This window comes from Lithobates pipiens, unplaced genomic scaffold (assembly GCF_037356315.1).
Source record: "Lithobates pipiens isolate NorthernLeopardFrog02 unplaced genomic scaffold, aLitPip1_a1.2 Scaffold_16, whole genome shotgun sequence".
NCBI lineage: Eukaryota > Metazoa > Chordata > Amphibia > Anura > Ranidae > Lithobates > Lithobates pipiens.
Window position 1 is genome coordinate 62,224,498 of NW_027507748.1, and position 22,707 is coordinate 62,247,204.

General features: G+C 43.3%; 1 protein-coding gene across 7 annotated transcripts in view; it reads left to right on the forward strand.

The window, feature by feature from the left end:
- Positions 1–22,707, forward strand: part of SYNJ1 (synaptojanin 1) — a 173,870-nt gene that overhangs the window by 40,502 nt on the left and 110,661 nt on the right. For all 7 annotated transcript variants that reach the window (XM_077479975.1, XM_077479978.1, XM_077479979.1 and 4 more), the window contains exons 3-4: positions 18,177–18,263; positions 21,740–22,007. In XM_077479975.1, coding sequence (XP_077336101.1) covers positions 18,177–18,263; positions 21,740–22,007 — 355 coding nt within the window. The remainder of the gene's footprint in view (positions 1–18,176; positions 18,264–21,739; positions 22,008–22,707) is intronic.

Here is a 22,707-nt window from a genome sequence, read left to right on the forward strand (position 1 = left end):
TCAGGGAAGACCAGATCAAACAGCCTTTTTACACAATGCAGAGGATTAACTCCTTAGATTCCATGGTGAGTAGAACAAGCATGCTTTCCTACATATACAGACTGATTTTACTGTTGTAAGCTGCAGGCACACAAGGGGACTGATTCATTCAGGCCCACGCAGCTCGCCCACACAGCTTGGGCTGCTGAATGCAACCTCTGCACTGCATGCTGACGGGTTTCAGTTGTTTGGATTTACATTGTTGATCAGTTTTATTGATGAATCGGACTGTTTGCTTCTATCTAGATCTTCACAAATTGTAGTCGTAAGGCTCATTACAGAGCTCTGCTTATATCATTCTAAATGAAAACAAATGGAGTGAATGGCAATTGCAATATAATTCCAGTCACCAGCCGATTCCTGATCAAATGGCGCTCAGAGGGAACACCATCAATTTACTGAGTCATAAAACGTTCTACGGAGCCGATCTTCAACCAGCCGCCTTTTTTCATCTCCCAGACAAATCTCATTACAGAGCACCGAATTCTGTTTACTACCCGGCTGAACATTTCAGAACCTTCCCCAAGTTTGTTTTTATCTGTAAAATTAACATAAAGGCGTTCTATGGTCACAGCATGCACTTTCATTTTATAACATGAGCATTATAATAATACATACTATAGTTCTTTTTGACAATCTTGTATTAGCTTGAAAAATCAGTTTTTTTGTTTTGTTTTTGTTTTGTGAGCACTGCCTGTCTACTGGCTGTTTCCACAATTTCCTAAATTCCCTGCATGCTTTGCAGCTTCTCCTTAATTTCTAAGGACTACATATCCCATGGTACCTTTCTGTCTGCAAGCAGTGATTCCTGTACTGACTCCGCCTCCTGAAATTCCTCCTCTTCTCAGCAGCTCTGTAGCTCAGAAGGCAGGCTCTGTGAAGTGTGTGACACAGCAGTGTCTATTCACAGGGCAAGGTGACTACTTGACACAGAATTCAAGGCAGTAAATGTGTGGAGGTCTTTACAGAGTACGTTTACAAACTGTTATTTATTCAGAGTAACATGAGTAGGCTAGAAATCCTTCAAATACAATGCGGAAATTAATATATGGCTTTATATTTTGACCATACAGTGGGGAAAATGATTTCATCCCCTGCAGATTTTGTAAGTTTGCCCACTTGCAAAGAAATGAAGGGTATATCATGTTTTTAAATGATAGAGACAGAATATCCACCAGAAATCCTGAAAACACATGATACTAATGTTAGAAATTGAGTTGCAGTTCAGTGAGTAAAATAAGTATTTGATCCCCAAGCAAAACATGACTTGGTACTTGGTGGAGAAACCCTTGTTGGCAATCAGAGGTCAGACGTTTCTTGTAGTGACTGTAACTGTTGGTGACCAGGTTTGCACCCATCTCGGGAGGGATTTTGATCCACTCTTCTCCTCTTTAAGGATTTACAGAAGATCTGTAAAGTGGAGTTCCACCCAAAAATGGAACATCCGCCTTAAGAGAACATGACCCCTGACATGCCACATTTGGCGTGTGTATGTATGTGTATATATATATATATATATATATATATATATATATATAATATATATATATATATATATATATATATACACATACATGCATACATACATACATACATTTTATTTTTTTAGGGGCGGGGGGATTCAGACTACCTTCTGGCACACCCTTGGCGCCGGAAGGGAGATCACCTCTCACGCCTTCCTCTAGGCAACATCAGGGACACGGCACAGGTCCCAGATGATTGATCGGCCAGTCACGGCACATGCTGCAGCACGCACATGTGCAGTGGGTGCCTGGCTGTGAAGCCAAAGCTGGGCACCCACAGTTATAATGCTGGCGCCACCGAGTGAAGGGGGAGACGAGTGGGGCTTTGATCCCCCGCAAAACTGGACAGTGGTTCAGGTAAGTGTCTGATTATTAAGTCAGCAGCTGCCGCATTTGTATTTTTTTTAATTTTTTTTTTATTTTTTTAAGCAGAACTCCGCTTTAAGGTTTCTTGGCTGTCGCTTGGCAACTCTAAGTTTCAGCTCCATCCATAAATTTTCTATAGGATTAAGGTCTGGAGACTGGCTCCATGACCTTAATGTGCTTCTTGAGCCACTCCTTTGTTGCCTTGGTGGTATATTTTAGGCCGCTGTCATGCTGGAAGAGTCATCCACGACCCATCTTCAGTGTTCTGGGGAGGAATGGTGCCCTGTTGTTGTGGGTGGGGAGGAATGGTGCCCTGTTGTTGTGGGTGGGGAGGAATGGTGCCCTGTTGTTGTGGGTGGGGAGGAATGGTGCCCTGTTGTTGTGGGTGGGGAGGAATGGTGCCCTGTTGTGGGTGGGGAGGAATGGTGCCCTGTTGTTGTGGGTGGGGAGGAATGGTGCCCTGTTGTTGTGGGTGGGGAGGAATGGTGCCCTGTTGGTGTGGGTGGGGAGGAATGGTGACCCGTCGTTGGTGTGGGTGGGGAGGAATGGTGACCCGTCGTTGGTGTGGGTGGGGAGGAATGGTGACCCGTCGTTGGTGGGGAGGAATGGTGACCCGTCGTTGGTGTGGGTGGGGAGGAATGGTGACCCGTCGTTGGTGTGGGTGGGGAGGAATGGTGACCCGTCGTTGGTGTGGGTGGGGAGGAATGGTGACCCGTCGTTGGTGTGGGTGGGGAGGAATGGTGCTTCAAGGGCTAGATAAAGGCAAGCAAAGGGCCACAATTTGGAGACCACTGCTTTAGGGCATTTTTCTTTATTTGCTAAAGGTTCCACTATTACAAAAGAGATCATGTTTAAAGTGATGCCCATCAAAGGACCCAGACACAATGCAAGCCAAGTCCAGCTGGCAGTGTCCGCAGACACGCTGAGGAACGTACCTGTACAGGGACTTGGGAGGTCTCTTTACAGTCGGTGGCCAAGCTTATGAAGCGGTCATATTACAGCACAGCTGACATTGGGTCTTTAATAGTCACATACATCTTCCTTCCACTCTAAGCTTCCGCTGCAGAGATGAATAGAGTGCCCTTCAGGCTTGTTCATCCCACAGCTTTGATTCATTTCTGTTCCAGTTTCTCATCCTTCAATGATTCATGGAATTCTGGTCATTTTTTGCTTTCACCGTGTCCCCGGCTTCTTTCATCTGCTTGAAAAAATGTCTCTTTTCTGCACTATAATTGGAATGTGCTGGAAGAGATTTACAAAGAGTCACGCGGGACATTTTTCTTGCTCTTTTACAACTTTACACATTTCCTGTAACTGCACAACAAAAGGCAAACTTGTCTGCCACTTTTTATCTTTATTTTTTCATGTTAAGTAGCAATTACATGAAAATTGTAAGTTCGGCACACAAGTTAATAAATGGCATATAGTTTACCCCAGACGGGTCTTGGGAAGCTCTCCGCACATCTCCCATATTTTTACTTCTGCGTGGTACTGCAGTGCTCAATGTCGTGTTCAATTAAGGACCTTGATTGCTATAAAAATTCTATATTGGCCAACCATTATGCATTTGACAGGTACCCGCTCCCGCCAGGTGATCTGATCGGAAGTTCTCCCCCCTTTTTTTTTTTCCTGCAGTCTTCTGAGACCTGTCACAGGTACCAGAACACTAAGGGACCATTCACAAAGCACAGAGCGGTTTGCATATGTGCAGTGGGCATATGGCTGTGAAGCCGCAAGTTGTCACAGCCGGATGCCCACAGTTGAGATGCCAGGGACAGAACACCAATGGAAAGAACGGCTACAGTTTTTGTAGCTGTGGAGTTTTAATAAACACAAATATGATTGGAGCTCCTCTTTAAGCCAGACATAGGCAGATATAAATTCTTCTGGTTCAGCACCCATCTATGGGCAGGTTGGTTATACTGAACTCGATCTATCGATTGACTTCAGTGCAACCAGCCTGTCTTGTTTGTTTTTTTTATTTTTCCCTTATGATCACTGCCACTGGCCAGCAGCGGTGATCATTGTATTCTGATGCCGGGGAAACCTCCTGCTGTGAGTATACGATGGTGCAGGCAGATGGATTCCCCCCCCCCTTAAACACTGACCTGTGGTCGAAGGAAAGAAAATTGCATAGTGTATGGCCAACCTTAGGTGAGCACATCAGTGTGTGATTCCAGGGTATGACCAGCAGGCATATAGGAAACGTAGATGATTTCCACATGTGGCATTTATTACATAGTCACAGTTGGGTCCAGTGTAAGTATGTATGTATGTCCCCATGGATCCCACAGGTATGATATCTCTACTATCTTCCAGATCCTGTGCCGAGCTGCTGCATTATAAACACGGGAAGTTGCAATGGGGATTCCATTTAACCACTTCATCCTTGGAAGGATTTACCCCCTTAATGACCAGGCCATTTTTTGCATTATGGCACTGTTACTTTAACTGATATATAGATAGAGATATATAGATAGATAGATATCTCTCTAACTTTTTTTTTTTTTTTTTTTTACTAGGAATGGCGGTGATCAAGTTTTTGTTTGTGGTTGTTTGTTTTTTTTTTTGTTTTTTTGTTTTGTTTTTTTATTTATAAATTTTTTTGTAGGACTGCAACATTGCAGCGGACAGATCGGACACTTTTAGAGCTAAAATTATACACTAATCGCTGTATAAATGACAGTGAAGGGGTTATTACTAGGGGGCGATCAAAGGTTAAGTGCGTCCTATAGAGGTGTTTCTAACTGGGGGGAAGTGGACTGAAGAAGTACAGAGTGATTGCTGTTCCTGATCACTAGGAGTAGCCAATCTCACTGTACTCTCCTGTCAGAACGGGGATCTGTTTTTGTTTACACTGGCGGATCCCCGTTCTGCCTCTTTCCCACGATCACGGGTAGCCGGCGGACCTCAAGTCCCCTGGACCCACGGGAGAGCTCCCGCTGTTACCGCATGCACAGGCCGATGTATACCACATGCAACAGGTATGTCTGTTTGCGCAGTCGAACTTCCTTGCCACGGAAGGCAGTAGGCAAGTGGTTAGGGAATGCCCACGCCAATCAAGTCTCCTATAAAATTGCGTGTATAGTTTTTTGATTTGCGTGTTTTGGGTTTCGTTGTGCCCCCCCGGGGGTTGAACGGGATGGACTTTATTGTTCACCCAAACTAACTATGTAACTATATATAGTTGTGAGGTCCAACCTGTCCTCCTGCTGCGACCCATCCAACAATAGCATTGAAGGAGACGACTAATTTGTATCTGCAAACCCTTTCCCTAGACAGGCAACGGCAAGAGGACTGCAGAGTGGGAAGGGAGTAAGTATCAGGCTCTGCATTCCTCTCGCCGTTGCTTGTCTATGGAAAGGGTTCACAGCCAAGACTAGCTGCAGCTATGACTGTCTCCTTCAAAGATGTTGTCGGAATGGCTGGGGGAGGCTGACCAGGGAGGCTGACCCTCATAGCCATGGTTAGAAAGCACCTGGCAACATAGGATGAAGTACTTGCTTGTACTTTGTTCCATAGAAGACAGAACCTTATAAATGATAGATTTTCTTTGTCATGTGTGTCTCTAGACACTGCAGTCACATTTTTATTTCCTTTTCCTTCTTACTAAAATGTTTTCTTAGATCATTTTGAAATGTTGATGGAGAGCATGCATGAAAGTGGCCATCTTTTGTGCTCTGCTTTCATGTAATCCTCAGCTGAGCGGAGCTGGAGGGGGGGGGATGATAATGAGGAAAGCAGAGTGACAGATGGAGTTGGGTGCTGCTGTTCTTCTAAGACGTCTACATGGTGTACTATCTGCAGAGGTTACAGCATTGTGTGTGACAGGGATTTGCTGAAGTCCCTTGTGTTTGCTGAAGTCAGTCATTTTATGGGTTTCAGTTTACGTTTAATGATTAGAAATGGAAAAGCACACCATGATATTTGTGCTTGGTAGCTCCAATTAGGTTCTCCTTTTTTGCACTGGTTTTCTTACAGTTGATGTGATCTCCTCCCAGTCTTTTTTGTTTTTGCATTGTAGATTTGGTAGGCCATATCATTAGCCTTCAGAGACATGGGCGCAGTATGTTTTTACTGTGCAATGTTGTTTTTTTGGTGCTTCTGTTCTGCAGAATACGGTCATCATTCCTCTGCAGGGGTAACTGTATTGTTGGGGATTAGTTTGGGGCCCTGGTGCCCAACCTGGGAAGTATGGGATGGTGCATGTGGTAATCTTGTGGGGCTGTAATAATCGTGATCTATAGCAGTTCCATGTAGTGTGTCTCTGGGCTATGACTGTCTTTTTAAGCATGTCTGCAATTTGAAGCTACTCGTATAACATGTTTGCAGCATCTGCCCATCTCCTGTAGCTTGTCCACAGTCCCAGACCATCTCTTGTAGAATGGCCATAGTCTGACCTTTTTTTACTGCATGTCCGCAGTCCCTGGCCGTCTCTTGTGGCAGGTCCGCAGTCGCTGGCCGTCTCTTGTGGCAGGTCCGCAGTCGCTGGCCGTCTCTTGTGGCAGGTCCGCAGTCGCTGGCCGTCTCTTGTGGCAGGTCCGCAGTCGCTGGCCGTCTCTTGTGGCAGGTCCGCAGTCGCTGGCCGTCTCTTGTGGCAGGTCCGCAGTCGCTGGCCGTCTCTTGTGGCAGGTCTGCAGTCGCTGGCCGTCTCTTGTGGCAGGTCCGCAGTCGCTGGCGTCTCTTGTGGCAGGTCCGCAGTCGCTGGCCGTCTCTTGTGGCAGGTCCGCAGTCGCTGGCCGTCTCTTGTGGCAGGTCCGCAGTCGCTGGCCGTCTCTTGTGGCAGGTCCGCAGTCGCTGGCCGTCTCTTGTGGCAGGTCCGCAGTCGCTGGCCGTCTCTTGTGGCAGGTCCGCAGTCGCTGGCCGTCTCTTGTGGCAGGTCCACTTGCCAACTGCCACATGTATCTAGAATGTGATCCAGCACTTCTGGGTAGGTGCCGGCTGTACTGTGATTGGTCACGGCACAAACAGATTAACAGGTGCCAGCCAATGATTGCCTGCCAGGACCCGCTGAAGAGGATGACAGGGCAACGCTCTGTAAATGAAAAGGATGTGGGGGCTTTTGTTCCTTTGCAAAGCAGGTAATAAAAAGAGCACACAGTAAATGCACCCTTGATCGCTCTAGATATTAACCCCTTCCCAGCCAGTGTCAGTAGTACAGTGACGGTGCATATTTTTAGCACTGATCACTGTATTAGTGTCACTGGTTCCAACAAAGTGTCAGTCCATGTCAGAGTGGCCGCTGTACTATCACAGTGCCACTATAATTTGCAGATCGCCCGCCATTACTAATCTAAAAAGAATAACTATAAAAATTCTAGTATACATCCCATAGTTTTGTAGACACTATAACTTTCTTGCAAGCCAATAAATATACACTTATTGGAATTTTGTTTACCAAAAATACGTAGCGGGATACATATTGGCCTAAATTTTATGAAGAAATTTGATATATTTTTTTTATTGAATGTTTTGTACTCCTTATTGCATGATTGCAGTATCTGGCTGTCTCTGGTAGCATGTCCACAGTCTCAGACCCTCCTTTGTAGAATACCAATAGTCTCTGACCCTCTATTGCATGTCTGAATACTTCCTAATGTTTTCCTAATGTAATGTTTCAAGCATCGTGTGTGTGTATGTACAGTGCCTTGCGAAAGTATTCGGCCCCTTGAACTTTTCAACCTTTTGCCACATTTCAGGCTTCAAACATAAAGATATAAAATTTTAATTTTTTGTGAAGAATCACCAACAAGTGGGACACAATTGTGAAGTGGAACAAAATCTATTAGATAATTTAAACTTTTTTAGCAAATAAAAAACTGAAAAGTGGTGCGTGCAAAATTATTCGGCCCCTTTACTTTCAGTGCAGTAAACTCACTCCAGAAGTTCAGCGAGGATCTCTGAATGATCCAATGTTGTCCTAAATGACTGATGGTGATAAATAGAATCCCCCTGTGTGTAATCAAGTCTCTGTATAAATGCACCTGCTCTGTGATAGTCTCAGGGTTCTGTTGAAAGCGCAGAGAGCATCATGAAGACCAAGGAACACACCAGGCAGGTCTGTAATACTGTTGTGGAGAAGTTTAAAGCTGGATTTGGATACAAAAAGATTTCCCAAGCTTTAAACATCCCAAGGAGCACTGTGCAAGCGATCATTTTGAAATGGAAGGAGTATCAGACCACTGCAAATCTACCAAGACCTGGCTGTCCCTCTAAACTTTCAGCTCAGACAAGAAGACTGATCAGAGATGCAGCCAAGAGGCCCATGATCACTCTGGATGAACTGCAGAGAACTACAGCTGAGGTGGGAGAGTCTGTCCATAGGACAACAATCAGTCGTACACTGCACAAATCTGGCCTTTATGGAAGAGTGGCAAGAAGAAAGACATTTCTCAAAGATATCCATAAAAAGTCTTGTCTAAAGTTTGCCACAAGCCACCTGGGAGACACACCAAACATGTGGAAGAAGGTGCTCTGGTCAGATGAAACCAAAATCGAACTTTTTGCCCACAATGCAAAACGATATGTTTGGCGTAAAAGCAACACAGCTCATCACCCTCAACACACCATCCCCACTGTCAAACATGGTGGTGGCAGCATCATGGTTTGGGCCTGCTTTTCTTCAGCAGGGACAGGGAAGATGGTTAAAATTGAGGGGAAGATGGATGCAGCCAAATACAGGACGGTTCTGGATGAAAACCTGTTGGAGTCTGCAAAAGACCTGAAACTGGGACGGAGATTTATCTTCCAACAAGACAATGATCCCAAACATACAGCAAAATCTACAAAGGAATGGTTCACAAATAAACGTATCCAGGTGTTAGAATGGCCAAGTCAAAGTCCAGACCTGAATCCAATCGAGAATCTGTGGAAAGAGCTGAAAACTGCTGTTCACAAACGCTCTCCATCCAACCTCACTGAGCTCAAGCTGTTTTGCAAGGAAGAATGGGCAAGAATTTCAGTCTCTCGATGTGCAAAACTGATAGACATACCCCAAGCGACTTGCAGCTGTAATCGCAGCAAAAGGTGGCTCTACAAAGTATTAACACAAGGGGGCCGAATAATTTTGCACACCCCACTTTTCATTTTTTTATTAGTTAAAAAAAGTTTGAAAAATCTAATCGATTTCGTTCCACTTCACAATTGTGTCCCACTTGTTGGTGATTCTTCACAAAAAATAAAAATTATATATATAATATATATATATTTGTCCAATACAGACCTTTACTTTGAACGTGGACCATCCAGATGTTGATATAGCCAGTCTCTGCGTGATTTGTAGACATGATACATTTCCAGTCTACATTCAGACATAATTGGTTACATTATGCCCAACAAATAAACATGTTCATCTTTCTCTAATGGTCTGCAAGTCTTGTTGTGTCCAGACAGGTAAACTCACCACTGTGGCTTTGTGACGTCGTCGTGATTTTTCCATATAAATATTTGACTTTCTTCCTTCCTGCTCTTTATTTTACATTTTGGTAATCCTTATTTTACAAATATAATATTTATATGAAATTGCTGTTAAGGAGCTGTTATGTGTACAGCTCTAGCCAGACGTTTTAAGAATGACACAAATATTAATTTTCACAAAGTCTGCTGCTTCAGTGTTTTTAGATAATTTTGTGACACAGGACTGATGGAAGCACTTGCCTTTTCTTCTCCGAGCAAGGTGTTTTTTTTTTTAATTTTTTTATTTTTTATTGGATGCCTAAACAATTGGAAAGGGGATTCACCTGAGAAAAAATACTTTACCCCAGTCCTTAGCAGTCCAATCCCTCTACCTTTTGCAGAATGTCAGTCTGTCCCTGATGTTTTTCCTGGAGAGCACCAGGCCATCTTGCAAAAGTCTTCTCCTCACTGTGCATGCAGATGTACAAACACCAGCCTGCTGCCATTCCTGAGCAAGCTCGGCACTAGGGGTGCAACGGATCAAAAAACTCACGGATCGGATCATTTTTCGGATCAGAAAATAATTTGAATTTGCAAAAACCTGTGAAATTTCCACCACCATATAGTCCCATACAGTAATATCCACAATCTCCCCCACTGTAATATCCACGTCATCTCCCCCACTGTAATATTGGCTGAGCATGATGGCTGGGTACGGCTGGCTATCGCTGAGTATGGCTGGGTATTACCAAGCATTGCAGGTTATGGCAGGGTATTGCATTGCAGAGTATTGGCAGGGTATTGAGGGATGGCTGTGACTGCGCTTGTCACAGAGCAGCCCATATCGCTGCTTCCATACGATCTCTCCCCTCCTCTGTACATATCTGTACACAGAGGGGAGAGAGGAATCGGCGTCATCATGACGCCGGTTTGTTTACAAGTGGTCGCTCTGTCATTGGATGGAGCGATCACATTGTAAACCCCAACGGGTGCGCCAAGATGGCTGCCGCTTCGGAACTAGGCTGAAGCAGCGGCCTTTCCTAAGGCCGAGACCGCGGGGCGCGGCTTGTGCCGGTCCGAATGGGGTGACCCGTTTAGATCACGGATCGGTGACGATCCGTTGCACCCCTACTCTGCACTAGTAGGGCCTGATCCCGCAGCTGAATCAACTGTAGGAGACAGGCCTGGAGCTTGCTGGACTTTCTTGGGCTTCCTTAAGCCCTCTTCACAACAATTGAACGTTTCTCCTTGGATTTCCTGATGATCTAATAAATGGTTGATTTGATTTAGGTGGAATCTTAGTAGCAGCAATATCCTTGCCTGGTAGGTAACCATGGTTAACAGAGGAATACCAATGATTTCAGGCACCACCCTCCTTTTAAAGTTTTCAGTCTGTTATTCTAACTCAATCAGCATTAGTGATTTCCAGCCTTGTCCTCGTCAACACTGTCAGCTGGTCCTTTTGTGACTGGGCTGAAATGCAGTGGAACTGTTTTTTTATTTTTTTTTTATTTATGGACTTAAATTCATTTTCATGGCAAAGAGGGACTTTGAAGCTTAATTGGAATTCATTTGATCACTCTTCATAACATTCCGGAGTATATGCAAATCGCCATTGTAAAAACTGAGGCAGCAGACTGTGAAAATGTTATATTTGTGGGTCATTGTCCTGCTAGAAGGTGAACCTCTGTCCTAGCCTCAAATCTCACACAGAGTGGTACAGGTTTTGCTCAAAAATATCCCTGTATTTAACACCATCCACCTTTCCCTCAATTCTGACCAGTTTCCCAGTCCTGACTGCTGAAAAACATCCCCACAGCATGATGCTGCTGCCACCATGTTTCACTTTGGGTGATGTGATGTGTTGGGTTTGCGCCAGACATACATTTCTTTGGCCAAAAAGTTAAATTTTAGTCTCATCAGAACAGAGCACCTTCCTCCATACATTTTGGGAGTCCTACATGCCTTTTCGCTCCAAAACATGCCATTTTGTTTTTTTCTGAAAGTAATTGTGTGTGTATGTATATTTGTGTGTAATGTGTGTGTGTATATATGTATGTATATGTATGTGTGTGTGTGTGTGTATATGTATATATATATATATATATATATATATATATATATATATATATATATATATATATATATATATATATATATATATATATATATATATATATATATATATATATATAGCAAGGTTTTGCAGGCTGCTGTTTGAAGGGGGGGGGGTTCCCTCTTGAGGGGTGTTTTTTTTGTTTTGTTTTTTTTTTATTTGTTTTTTTACATTTTTTATTTATAACAAGGCATGGGTCCACTTAGACCAAAACAACAATCAAATCTCTGATATTAACAGTACATGGATTGTTAAACGTACACATTTAGTACACATCGAAGTTCAGTCAACAACATATTCCTAACATATTCCTATTGATTTACCTGCTAAGGAGTATGTAAGGTTGGCACAGAACTGATGCCATCACCTACGATCAGTGGTGTGTCTATATGGTGTTTGATGGGGGTCTAATTATCCCAAAAATTCTTCAAATTTTTATGGGGCTCCTGTGACCCAGTTAGGGCTCTTGTAGTTGGCCTTGGGTTATTTTCCCCACCCCTCATTTTTCTTTGGCATGGCTTTAGGACATCCCAATGGTCAAGATTAAGGAGGCACTGTGTCCATCGAACAAAAGAAAATGGGATTTTTGTACTCCACGTAAAATCTATTTCTGAGTTCATCGATGGACATGGCACCCACCCCTCTATGGAGTTTGATACTTCTGTTACTGCTTGCTACTAAGCTGAATACATAGAGCAGGGAGGGGTTTATAAACTGAGGACAGCCCATGGGCGTAGCCAGGTGTTTTTTGTTCTGCCTATTGCTACTCCTGCGGAGGCGATGTAACCCAATGGTCGCGATTAAGGAGGCGATGTGCCTGTTGAACTCGGAGAAATGGATTTTGCAGTGAATACAAAAATCCAATTTTTAATTTTGTAAAAAAATAGGCTCGATATTTAAGTGGTTAACACTGACTTTTCCTATCGAGACAAATGGCATTTATAATAAACCAGTATTCATGAGGCCTTATGAAAGAAATGGCAAAAGCAGGTCTGTGGCTTTCTGCAGGCAGTACACCACCAGCCCTATCAACCGCTGTCTACATATGCAGTATATGTACTACATAATGCCATTTTAATTCCAAAGAATCTATAAGACTTTCTTATAAATTAAAGTACAGTAGAGCTAAACCTGGGAACAGAAATGTAATATATTGCAGCTTTACCTGTCCTTAGATGTGGTGGCTGATTTGTTTTCTCTTCTTCTTCCCCCTTCTTCTTTTTTTTTTTTTTTTTTTTTTAACATTACATTTTCTGCAAGTACAGAAAATACCAGTTGATCCCGTCAGAATTCCAGTGTTTGTGTAACAACATCCTGTGTACCTGATTGTAATCTCAAACAAAGCTGTTAGCTTTCCCAGTTATCTTCTTTGAAATACAGAATACCTTCCAATGAGAGCTGCACAATTTTGGCTAAAATGAGAATCGTGATTCTTGCGGCGTAACATCTTTCACATTATGCAAAAAAATTGGACTAATTGTACGGTTTAGGTTTTTTTTTTTTTTTTTTTTTTTAATTCATTAAAGTGTATTTAAAAAAATTAAATAAAAATACAGTGTGACAGAAAATATTACAACAACCACCATTTTATTCTCTAGGGTCTCTGCTAAAAAAAAAAACATATATGTTTGGGAGTTTTGAGTCATTTTTTAGCAATAAATATGGATTTTAACTTGTAAGCAGCAAGTGCCAGAAAAAGGGTGTCTTTAAGTGGTTAAACTTCCCTCATCTACAGGCAGAAGTTACATAGTAAGGTTGAATAAAGACACCAGTCCATCCAGTTCAACCTGAGTGAGTGTCTACAATTGTCCCTATGTCTGTACATTGCACACTCACGTCAGTCCCTACCCTCAAGGAGCCCACAATCCAATTCATATACTAGGGCCAATTTTGAACAGAAGCCAATTAACCTACCTACCTACCTGCATGTCTTTGGAGTGAGGGAGGAAACCGGAGTACCCGGAGGAAACCCAGGCAGGCACAGGCAGAACATGCAAACTCCAGGCAGTTAGTGTCGTGGTTGGGATTCAAACTAGCAACCTTTTTTACTGCTGGGTGAGGGTGCTAACCACTACACCACTGTGCCACCCCATTCCTTTTGATCTAAGAAGAAATGTTACTTTGTTTATACTTCTCCTGATGTCATGATAAAACTTAGGGCTGACTAGATTTTTTTTTATTATTTTCTTTTCCATCTGTGAGAACTCTCTGCCCTTGTTAGAAAGAATTGTGAAATGCTGTTTTGAAGATCGGGAAGAGAAAAGAATCACGACTTTGATTCTTGACGATTAATCGTGCAGCTCTACTTCCTATTATGTGATAGAGTAGGAGATTTATTCTGTAGTCATAACACTTCCTGTCCTAGGGTGATAACACTGCTGTTCAATAGATACAATACAGTTGAAGTAAGCATTGTCATCATAGAACAGGAAGTCTGTTACTGGCAGGATCACCATTGGAAAAAAAAAAAAAGCTTATAAAAGAAAACAAATGCAGCCACCACATCTAAGGACTGAAAAGCTACTGTGTGTAAAATGTTTGTTCCTATATACTGTATGCTCTTAACCCCTTCTTGCCTGTGCTATTGCCAAAAGATGGCTACAGCGCAGGCTAACTTTGCTGGGAAGCCAATGGCTCCCACTGCTATCGATCTGCCAAGGGAGGAAGGAAAAAACAGGAGAACCGCAGCACAGTACTGGGTCACAATGTGGCTTAGGTAAGGGGGCAAGCCTGTGACACAGAAGGTTTTTTTTATTTTATTTTCTTCATGCATAGAATGCATAAAGGTTAAAAAAAAAAAAAAAAACCTTGAGGCTTTAGAACCACTTTTAAGGTCTTAAGCACACGAGTATATATTATTCTGCACTCTGAGCCACACTGCTCTGGGCCCATTTACATATCTGCATTTTGGTCCATAATGTATAGTCTGCATTTGTGATCTGATGTTAACAGTATTTTATACGGTATGCATGCAGACATTTGTGCAAATGTTAACATGTACATAAAAATGGCAACAGTGCCAACCTATAACTAGCATTGACAGCAAGGGGCACATGGAAGGGCGACACACATTGCACAAACAAAAGATTTACCAGCCAGCCTGCAAAATAACCAAATTGTCCTGTCTAATGCCCTGTACACACGGTCGGACTCTCCGATGGAAAATGTGCGATCCGATTGTGTGTGGGCTCCATCTGACTTTCTCCGTTGGAATTTCCAACACACAAAGTTTGAGAGCTGGATCAGAAATTTTCCGACAACAAAATCCAATCATTTTAAATTCTGATCGTGTGTAGACAATTCCGTCGGAAAAGTGCCATGCGTGCTCAGAATAAATTATGAGATGAAAGCTATTGGCTACTGCCCTCTTTATAGTCCTGTCGTACGTGTTCTACGTCACCGCGTTCAGAACGATCGGATTTTCCAACAACTTTGTGCAACTGTGTGTATGCAGGACAAGTTTGGGCCAAAATCTGTTGGGAAAAAAACGGATTTTGTCGTTGGCAAGTCTGACCGTGTGTACAGGGCATAACAGTTTGCTTTAAAAACAGAGGGTTTTGTCTGCACACATTTGCAAATATATGTGTAAGTCACAGTGCCCACGTCAAAGGACCTCTGTATATACTGCGGTCCTAACTCTAAATTTCCATAGCCGCCATAGTAGGAGCTTCTACGTCAACGGATAGATTAAGGGCAGGTATTCCTGGGGGGATCTGTATGTCATCTTGTACAGTTCACTGACCAAAGGGCCCTGTAGATCTCAATGCAGGCAAAGACCCTTCTTTCCAGGATGGAAAAGGCATAGAAAAGCAAAAGAGGAAGGAAAGGGCAAAAGAGAAACGCAACCATACCACGCCATCAAAAGTTTTAAAAGGCCAAGTGGGCACTAGGCATTCCCCGACAGATATTTGATCCATGGGTCCCAAGTTTTTTCCAACTCGGTCATTTTATCGTTCAACTTGGTGTAAAGCCTTTCATTAATCCTTATCCAGGATCATTTGGCCTTAACCAATTCAAACACTATAGAAGACTTCCAAGACCTGGCTATAGCAATTCTTGTGGCTATGAATCTAGGAGCCTCTAGGTTTTTTTTTTTTTTTTTTTTTTTTTTTTTTTTTTTTTTTGTGCTTTTTATTTATTTTTGTTTATTTTTTGTTTTTTAGGTTTGTCTCTCCTTAAAGTATATATAAAATTTTACGTTTTTAAACCCTTATCCAAAATCTTCACTTTTTTTGAACATGTCCTCCAGACACGAAGGAGCGAGCACTCTTGTCCACAGCCCCTGAAACAAAGCTGAGGCTGCCAGGACATAAGAGGCCGATCTTGATGGGACCATGTACCATCGAAGTAAAACTTTATAGTTCTACTCTATGCACTTGAAGACCAGGCCTTTTCTGACACTAACAGTAAAAATCTGTATTTTTTTGCAGAAAAATTATTTGGAACCCCTAAACATTATTTTTTCTTTTTAGCAGAGACCCTGGAGAAAAAAAATGGCAGCCGTTGCAATTTATTATGTCACAATTTCTCCCAATGACCCCAACAATGGGGCCCAATAACTCCAATGATGGGACCCAATTGCTCCCAATGACGCCAACGAAGGAGTTTAATCCCTCCCGCTAACACAAATGATGGAACATTGTTTTTTCCCACTGATGTCGGGACCTTTTCTACGTCCAATGGCCACAGTTTGACCCTTCTAAAGTCTGAAGGACAGTAAACTGGCCCCTTTGTTTAGAAAGTTTGGAGCCCTTGTCCTAGAACGTAAAGATGATCAGAGGCATTCAAGTCTCTGTTCATCTTTATGGCCAGCCGCCTGCACCACCGAATCGGATCCTGGGCTCCCCAATAAGACAGGTAAGCCTGAGAAACACCTCCCACCGCTTCTAAAAGCGATCCAGCAGCTAATCAGCTGTTTTGATCACTATTAAAAGAGAAATGCCAGCAAAAAAAAATAAAAAATACCGGGGGTTATTGCATACAGCTGACCCTGAACCTCTTCAAGGTCACAACAAATATACACATATTAAGGTCTTTCAAGTGACTATTATGGAGATGTTCGAATGCAACTTTGATGCTGGGCCTGCCAGCTTATACCATTTGTGCATTTATAGCTTTTTTTGGATGATTTTAACATAAGTAACGAGTAGATATTACAGCCCGTTCACACCTGAACGCTGGAGGGGAAAAAATCCATTATTCTCAATGGAGATGGTTCACATCTCCACTCCATGTCGCCTGAAGCCCTACGCCTGAAGCTCAAAGAAGTTCCGGACCCTTTTTTGTCGCGCGAATTGGGCTGATTTGGGCATTTTCATTCCCATAGAAACTAATGGAAACGCTCGATTCGAGCGTTTAGCGCGACAACGAGCGTTTCTACGGGCGTTTTGACGCTGTATCTGCTCAAGAAAAAATAAGCAGATGAAAACTATTTTTCCTATTGGCTGAAAAAAAACCGCCGAAGTTAAAAAAACGCTCGTTGTCGCGCGACAAAACGCCGGTAAAAATGTTCAAACCCGCTACGCTCAGGTGTGAATGCAGCCTAAGAACTATGACCTGAGCATTTATCATATGATCTGCACAGAGCTTCAAAAGCTGTGAAGCTAAAAGGTTACCTGTAGGTTGCAGTGAGTGGAAAAAAAATGGGCGCTCTGTGTATAACGCTTGTTACTACTTTTTTATCACTTGCCCCTCCCTTTTTAGATTGTGAGCTCTCAGGAGCCCTCGTAGCCACCAATCGCCTTGAATTGTATAGTAACTGTATGGACACGGTATAAAAATCCAGTATAATAAAATGAAGGCTGTTAAAACTTGTATAAGGGTTTATTAATGTAGTTTGCATACGACCTAACCCAGGGATCTTCAAACTATGGCCCTCCAGCTGTTACGAAACTACACATCCCATAAGGCATTGTAAAACGCTGACATTCACAGACATGACTAGGCATGATGGGAATTGTAGTTCCTGAAAAAATGGAGGGCCATAGTTTGAAGACCCCTGTCCTAACCTATTGACTTTTGTGCAACCACCCTATTGGTATTAATTTGCTTGATTAGTGCTGCAGGCTATAAACTGCAGCTCTAATCTGTGTATTCTGAGCGCAAGGAAGTTCCGCTGTCAGATTAGTGACACAGTGGGGAGGATTCCCCCCATACACATTGAGTGTGTGGATTGGGGGAATCGTGGGTCTGTTCTTTTTGCTCAAGCTGATGGTTGACCCATGTATGGTCAACTTAAAGTGGTTCTAAATGCTCAGGCTTTTTTACCTTCATGCATTATAAGCCTTCTGTGTACAGCAGCCCTCCCCCCCAATACTTACCTGAGCCCTGTCGCGGTCCAGCGGTGAGCACGAGAGCTTCAGCTCTCTGGAAACTCTCCCTTATCATTGGCTGAGACAGTCAATCACAACCAGGAGCAAGAGAGGGTGGAGCCGAGCCACGGATTTGTGTGTGAATGGACACGCAGAGCAGCCGCTCAAGATTGAGCCGCCTTGGGTGTCCCCATAGCGAGTTGCATGCTCTGGGAGCACTCAGCAGGAGGGAGGGGCCAGGAGTGTCGGGGGACCTGAGAAGAGGAGGATCGGGGCTGCCCTGTGCAAAACTACTACAGAGCAGGTAAGTATGACATTTTTGTCTTTGAATTGCATTTAATATCACTTTAAGCAGAAGTATTCAGTGTTCACAAAATCCTGTTATCAGTTTCATTGACCATGTTTCTTACCTTTTTTGTTTTGCAGCCTCGGCAGAAAAAGAAGCCATTAAGAGCAGATATACAAAAGTCATGGATGCCTATGGCCTGTTGGGAGTTTTGCGACTTAATCTTGGTAAGATTTTCTGATTGACAGTCTGGACCTGTACTAAACCCTTTAAAGCCTTATTTGTGTGCAGAACTAATGCCATGCAAATATACACTATATTGTCAGAAGTATTGGGATGCCTGCCTTTATACGCACATGAACTTTAATGGCACCCCAGTCTTAATCTGTAGGGTTCAATATTGAGTTGGCCCACCCTTTGCAGCTTCAACTCTTCTGGGAAGGTTTAGGGGTGTGTCTATGGGAATGTTTGACCATTCTGCCAGAAGTGCATTTGTGAGGTCAGGCACTGATGTGGATGAGAAGGCATGGCTTGTAGTCTCTGCTTTAATTCATCCCAAAGGTGTTCTATCGGGGTGAGGTCAGGACTTTGTGCAGGCCAGTCAAGTTCCTCCACCCCAATCTCGCTCATCCGTGTGTTTATGGACCTTGCTTTGTGCACTGGTGCGCTGTCATGTTGGAACAGGAAGGAGCCATCTCCAAACTGTTCCCACAAAGTTGTGATCATGAAATTGTCCAAAATGTCTTTCTATACGGACACCTTAAGAGTTCTCTTCACTGGAACTAAGGGGTCAAGCCCGACCCCTGAAAAGAAAATCCCCCCCCTTCAAATTATTTGTACCAGTACACAAAGCAAGGTCCATAAAGATATGGATGAGTGAGTTTGGGTTGGAGGAACTTGACTGGCCTGCACAGAGTCCTTAATATTGAATGTACTGTCTGCTAAACTAGAGCATGCAGACCTACTGATAATTCTGCCATTTGTAAGACTGGCAAAAGTGTGCATACTCAGTGATAAGGACGATTGCAAAAGCGTGCGTCAGTACAGTGGCAACAAGTAATTTAACTACAACTCGCTGACGTGCATATTGGTGTAAATGACTGCAAGGGAAATGTGCCATCAAGTAAAGATGTGTCTGTTGGTGCAGTGACAATAATAGGGGTTTATTTACTAAACTGAGGAGTGCAGAATTTGGTGCAGCTGTGCATGGTAGCCAATCGGCTTCTAACTTCAGCTTGTTGAATTAGTCTTTGACAAAAAAGACTGTCAGCTGATTGGTGTCTATGCAGAGTTGCACCAGATTTTGCACTCCAATTTTAGTGTTCGTATAGTGGCGGTGAGTGAATAAGTGCACGGTGGTGCAGTGGCGACAAATGCAGTGCATGTTGGTACAAGCGATGTGGTGGTAGCAAATAAGTGCGCATCACTGCAGTGAGTAAATAAGTGTAGTTGGAAACAAACAAATGTGAGTTGGCGAGGAGTGAGTGGAATGTACATGATACAGGTACAGTGGTGTTGGAAGGAGCGGGCAAGTGGTGAGTGGAGGGAGGTGGATAGGGTAGAAGTTTGAGAAAGTCATGATGCAGAAATGGTGGTAAGACAAGGGTATGCATGCAAGATGGGCTGACCTGTCTTAGTATCCTTTTAATTCAGCTTCACCAATTTATATTGAAGGCTGAAATGTGTGACTTTTATTTATGTGTCAGCTAATGGCTGCTGTTATTCCAGGATAGGCCAAGAAGGGGAAAAACGTCTCATCACTGGACTGTTTTACCTACCTTCTGGTGTCTTTTATTTATTTTCCTTAAAGCTGGCAATACACCTATAGATTATCTGCAGATTTTCTATGGTTAGATGGAAAAAGTGGGAGATTCCTCCATCCACACAGTTTAGCGAACATGGAGAAATCTGTTGCACTTTTTCCATCTAACCATAGAAAATCTGCAGATAATCTATAGGTGTATGGCCAGCTTTAGCCCCATACACACTATCAGATTTTCTGCTGATTTTTGTCTTCATATTTACCAAAACCATGTAGTGCAAAGGCCTGCCTGATTGCATACAAATTGAAACTCCTAAGGTTTGACCTCATATTATATGGTTTTGGTAAATCTGAAGACCAAAAACTGATAGTGTGTATGGGCCATTAGAACAGTCATATGAACAGTTAAAGCATATCTAAACCCAAAAACAAAAAAGTAATCCATCAGCGCTTATGTTCTTCAGTGTATGCTTCCACGGAGTCCGCCTCTGTCCGCCAGCTCAGTGGGAGATCTCTCCGTTGATCTCCGCTCAGCTGGCGGATGACGGGTCCCTCTCTGCTCACTGAGCGGGGAGGGGCTTGCCGAATGCCGCTGGTTGCTATGGAGAGATTGGAAGAAAACGGACATCATGTCCGTTTTTCATCAGATCTCACCCGATCCGATCCGCCAGGGACGGATGCGAACGTAGGGCCATCTGTTTGATTTTATCGGGTCGGATGTCAGCGGACATGTCACCGCTGACATCCGTCGCTCCATAGACTAGCATGGAGCACCCGTTCAGGTCTGCCGGCAAAACTGACTCAGTGCGGTTCCTCGAGCCATTGATAAGTCACTTCTGTTCAGAGTCTGGTGTAGGACAGGAAAATTAGGACAGTGTAAGCTAAAGCTTAGGTCTCCTATTTACAAAAATAATCTTTATTATTATTAGCAGATGGTTAAAGAGACCCTGTCCCTGGATTATTCACTTCAACAGCAATCTACCCATAAGATTATATGTGCATTTAGCATATTTTTATGTATGGGTTTTTACCTGTAAAATGTCTTCTATAGACATCAAAAAGGCCACTTTCACACTGAGGTGCTTTACAGGCTTTTAGCGCTAAAAGTAGCGCCTGCAAAGGGCCTCTCCTGTCACTCCAGTGTGAAAGCCCGAGTGCTTTCACACTGGAGCGGTGCACTTGCGGGATGGTAAAACAAAAAAGTCCTGTAAGCAGCATGTTTTGGGGTGGAAATCAATGGCCAGCAATGCTGAAGCGTCTGCAAAGCGCTTCGGCAGCAGCGCTCTTCGTGTGGTTTTAACCCTTTTTTCGGCTGCTAGCAGGGTTTAAAAGCACCCCTCTAGCATCCAAAAAGTGCTGCTAAAACATCAGTAAAGTGAATGCGGCTTCCGCTCCAGTGTGAAAGTGGCCAAAGCTTTGAGACTGCTGCTGGACTTTGCCATCTTGGATGAGATGTCAGGAGCCCCAGCAGACTCAGAGCTGTCATTTAGGTGGCTCTATAGCAGCCTTTCTCATAGGGGAACCCTTGAATAAACTTCAGGTCTCATAATTAAATAATTACTATATCTACAGATCAGTGTACATGGCATGATGGTCACTGAGGAGAGTGCTCCTACACTTGTGGTCATTAGGAAGGATTCCCCCTACAGATGGCTATAAAGATCATTGGTGCAGAAATTTCTCCTTGTTCAAGGTACCCCGAGCAACCTTGGGAGGAACCCTAGTTGAAAGGCTGTTCTATTCTATTCCCCTTCGGTCTTCCTCCAGCAGCTACAGAAAAGGTTACGTAGGGAGGGGTATAGATGCTGGGCCATTAAATTTGTGGAGAGGAAAAATTTCACAAATTAAGTTTTTAAAATAGAGATTTTATGCTTTTTACCTGCAGTTTTTTTAAGTTGGTGACAAGGTCTCTTTTTAAATAATGGATGTCATTTCTTCCAGGGGAGACAATGTCATATTATCTGGTGGTGGTCACCGGCTGTATGTCAGTAGGAAAGATTCAGGACTCTGAAGTCTTTCGTGTCACCTCCACGGAGTTCATCTCCCTAAGGATCGACCCCGCGGATGAAGATCGGATGTCTGAGGTCCGCAAGGTGCTGAACTCCGGAAGTTTTTACTTTGCCTGGTCTTCTACGGGTGTCAGTCTGGACCTCAGCCTCAATGCCCACCGCAGCACACAGGACCAGAGGACAGACAACCGATTTTTCTGGTAGGTCCATCTGTGATCTTGTATTTACTCTTTTAGCCTTATAGGAGAATTTGTTTAGTCCCTATATATTTGGACACAGGCACAATTTTTTAGTGTATTTCAGGTATTTACCATAACCTATTCAAGCTATAGTTATTTAATGGCTATGGGCTGAAAGTGCACACTCTCAGGTTGAATTTGGTGGTATGTAAATCCAAATCGGAGGAAGGTTTTAGGAATTCCAGCTCTTAATAGCCATCTCCCTTTTTCAACTGACCAAAAGTAATTGGACAATTTAATCAAAAGCTGTTTCATGGCCAGATGTGGGCAACTCCTCCTTCGTTATTTCTTCATTGATTTAGACAGGTAAAAGGTCTGAAGTTGCATTTGCAATCTATTGCTGTGAAAATACCTCATGCATTCAAAAGAGCTGTTCATGCAAGTGAAACCGGCCATTGTAAGGCTTCAAAAACTATGGCCACAACATTAGGAGTGGCCAAATCTGAACATTCTGAGGAAAGAACACCACACTGGTGAGTTTAGCAACATAAAAGACCTGGACGTCCACAGAAAAGAACAGTGGTGGATGATCGCAGGATCCTCTCTATGGTAAAGAAAAACTCATTCACAACATCCAGACAAGTGAGGACACTCTCCAGGAGGTGGGCATATCATTGTCAAAGTCTACAATCAAGAGAAGACTTCACAGTCAGTTCTGGAT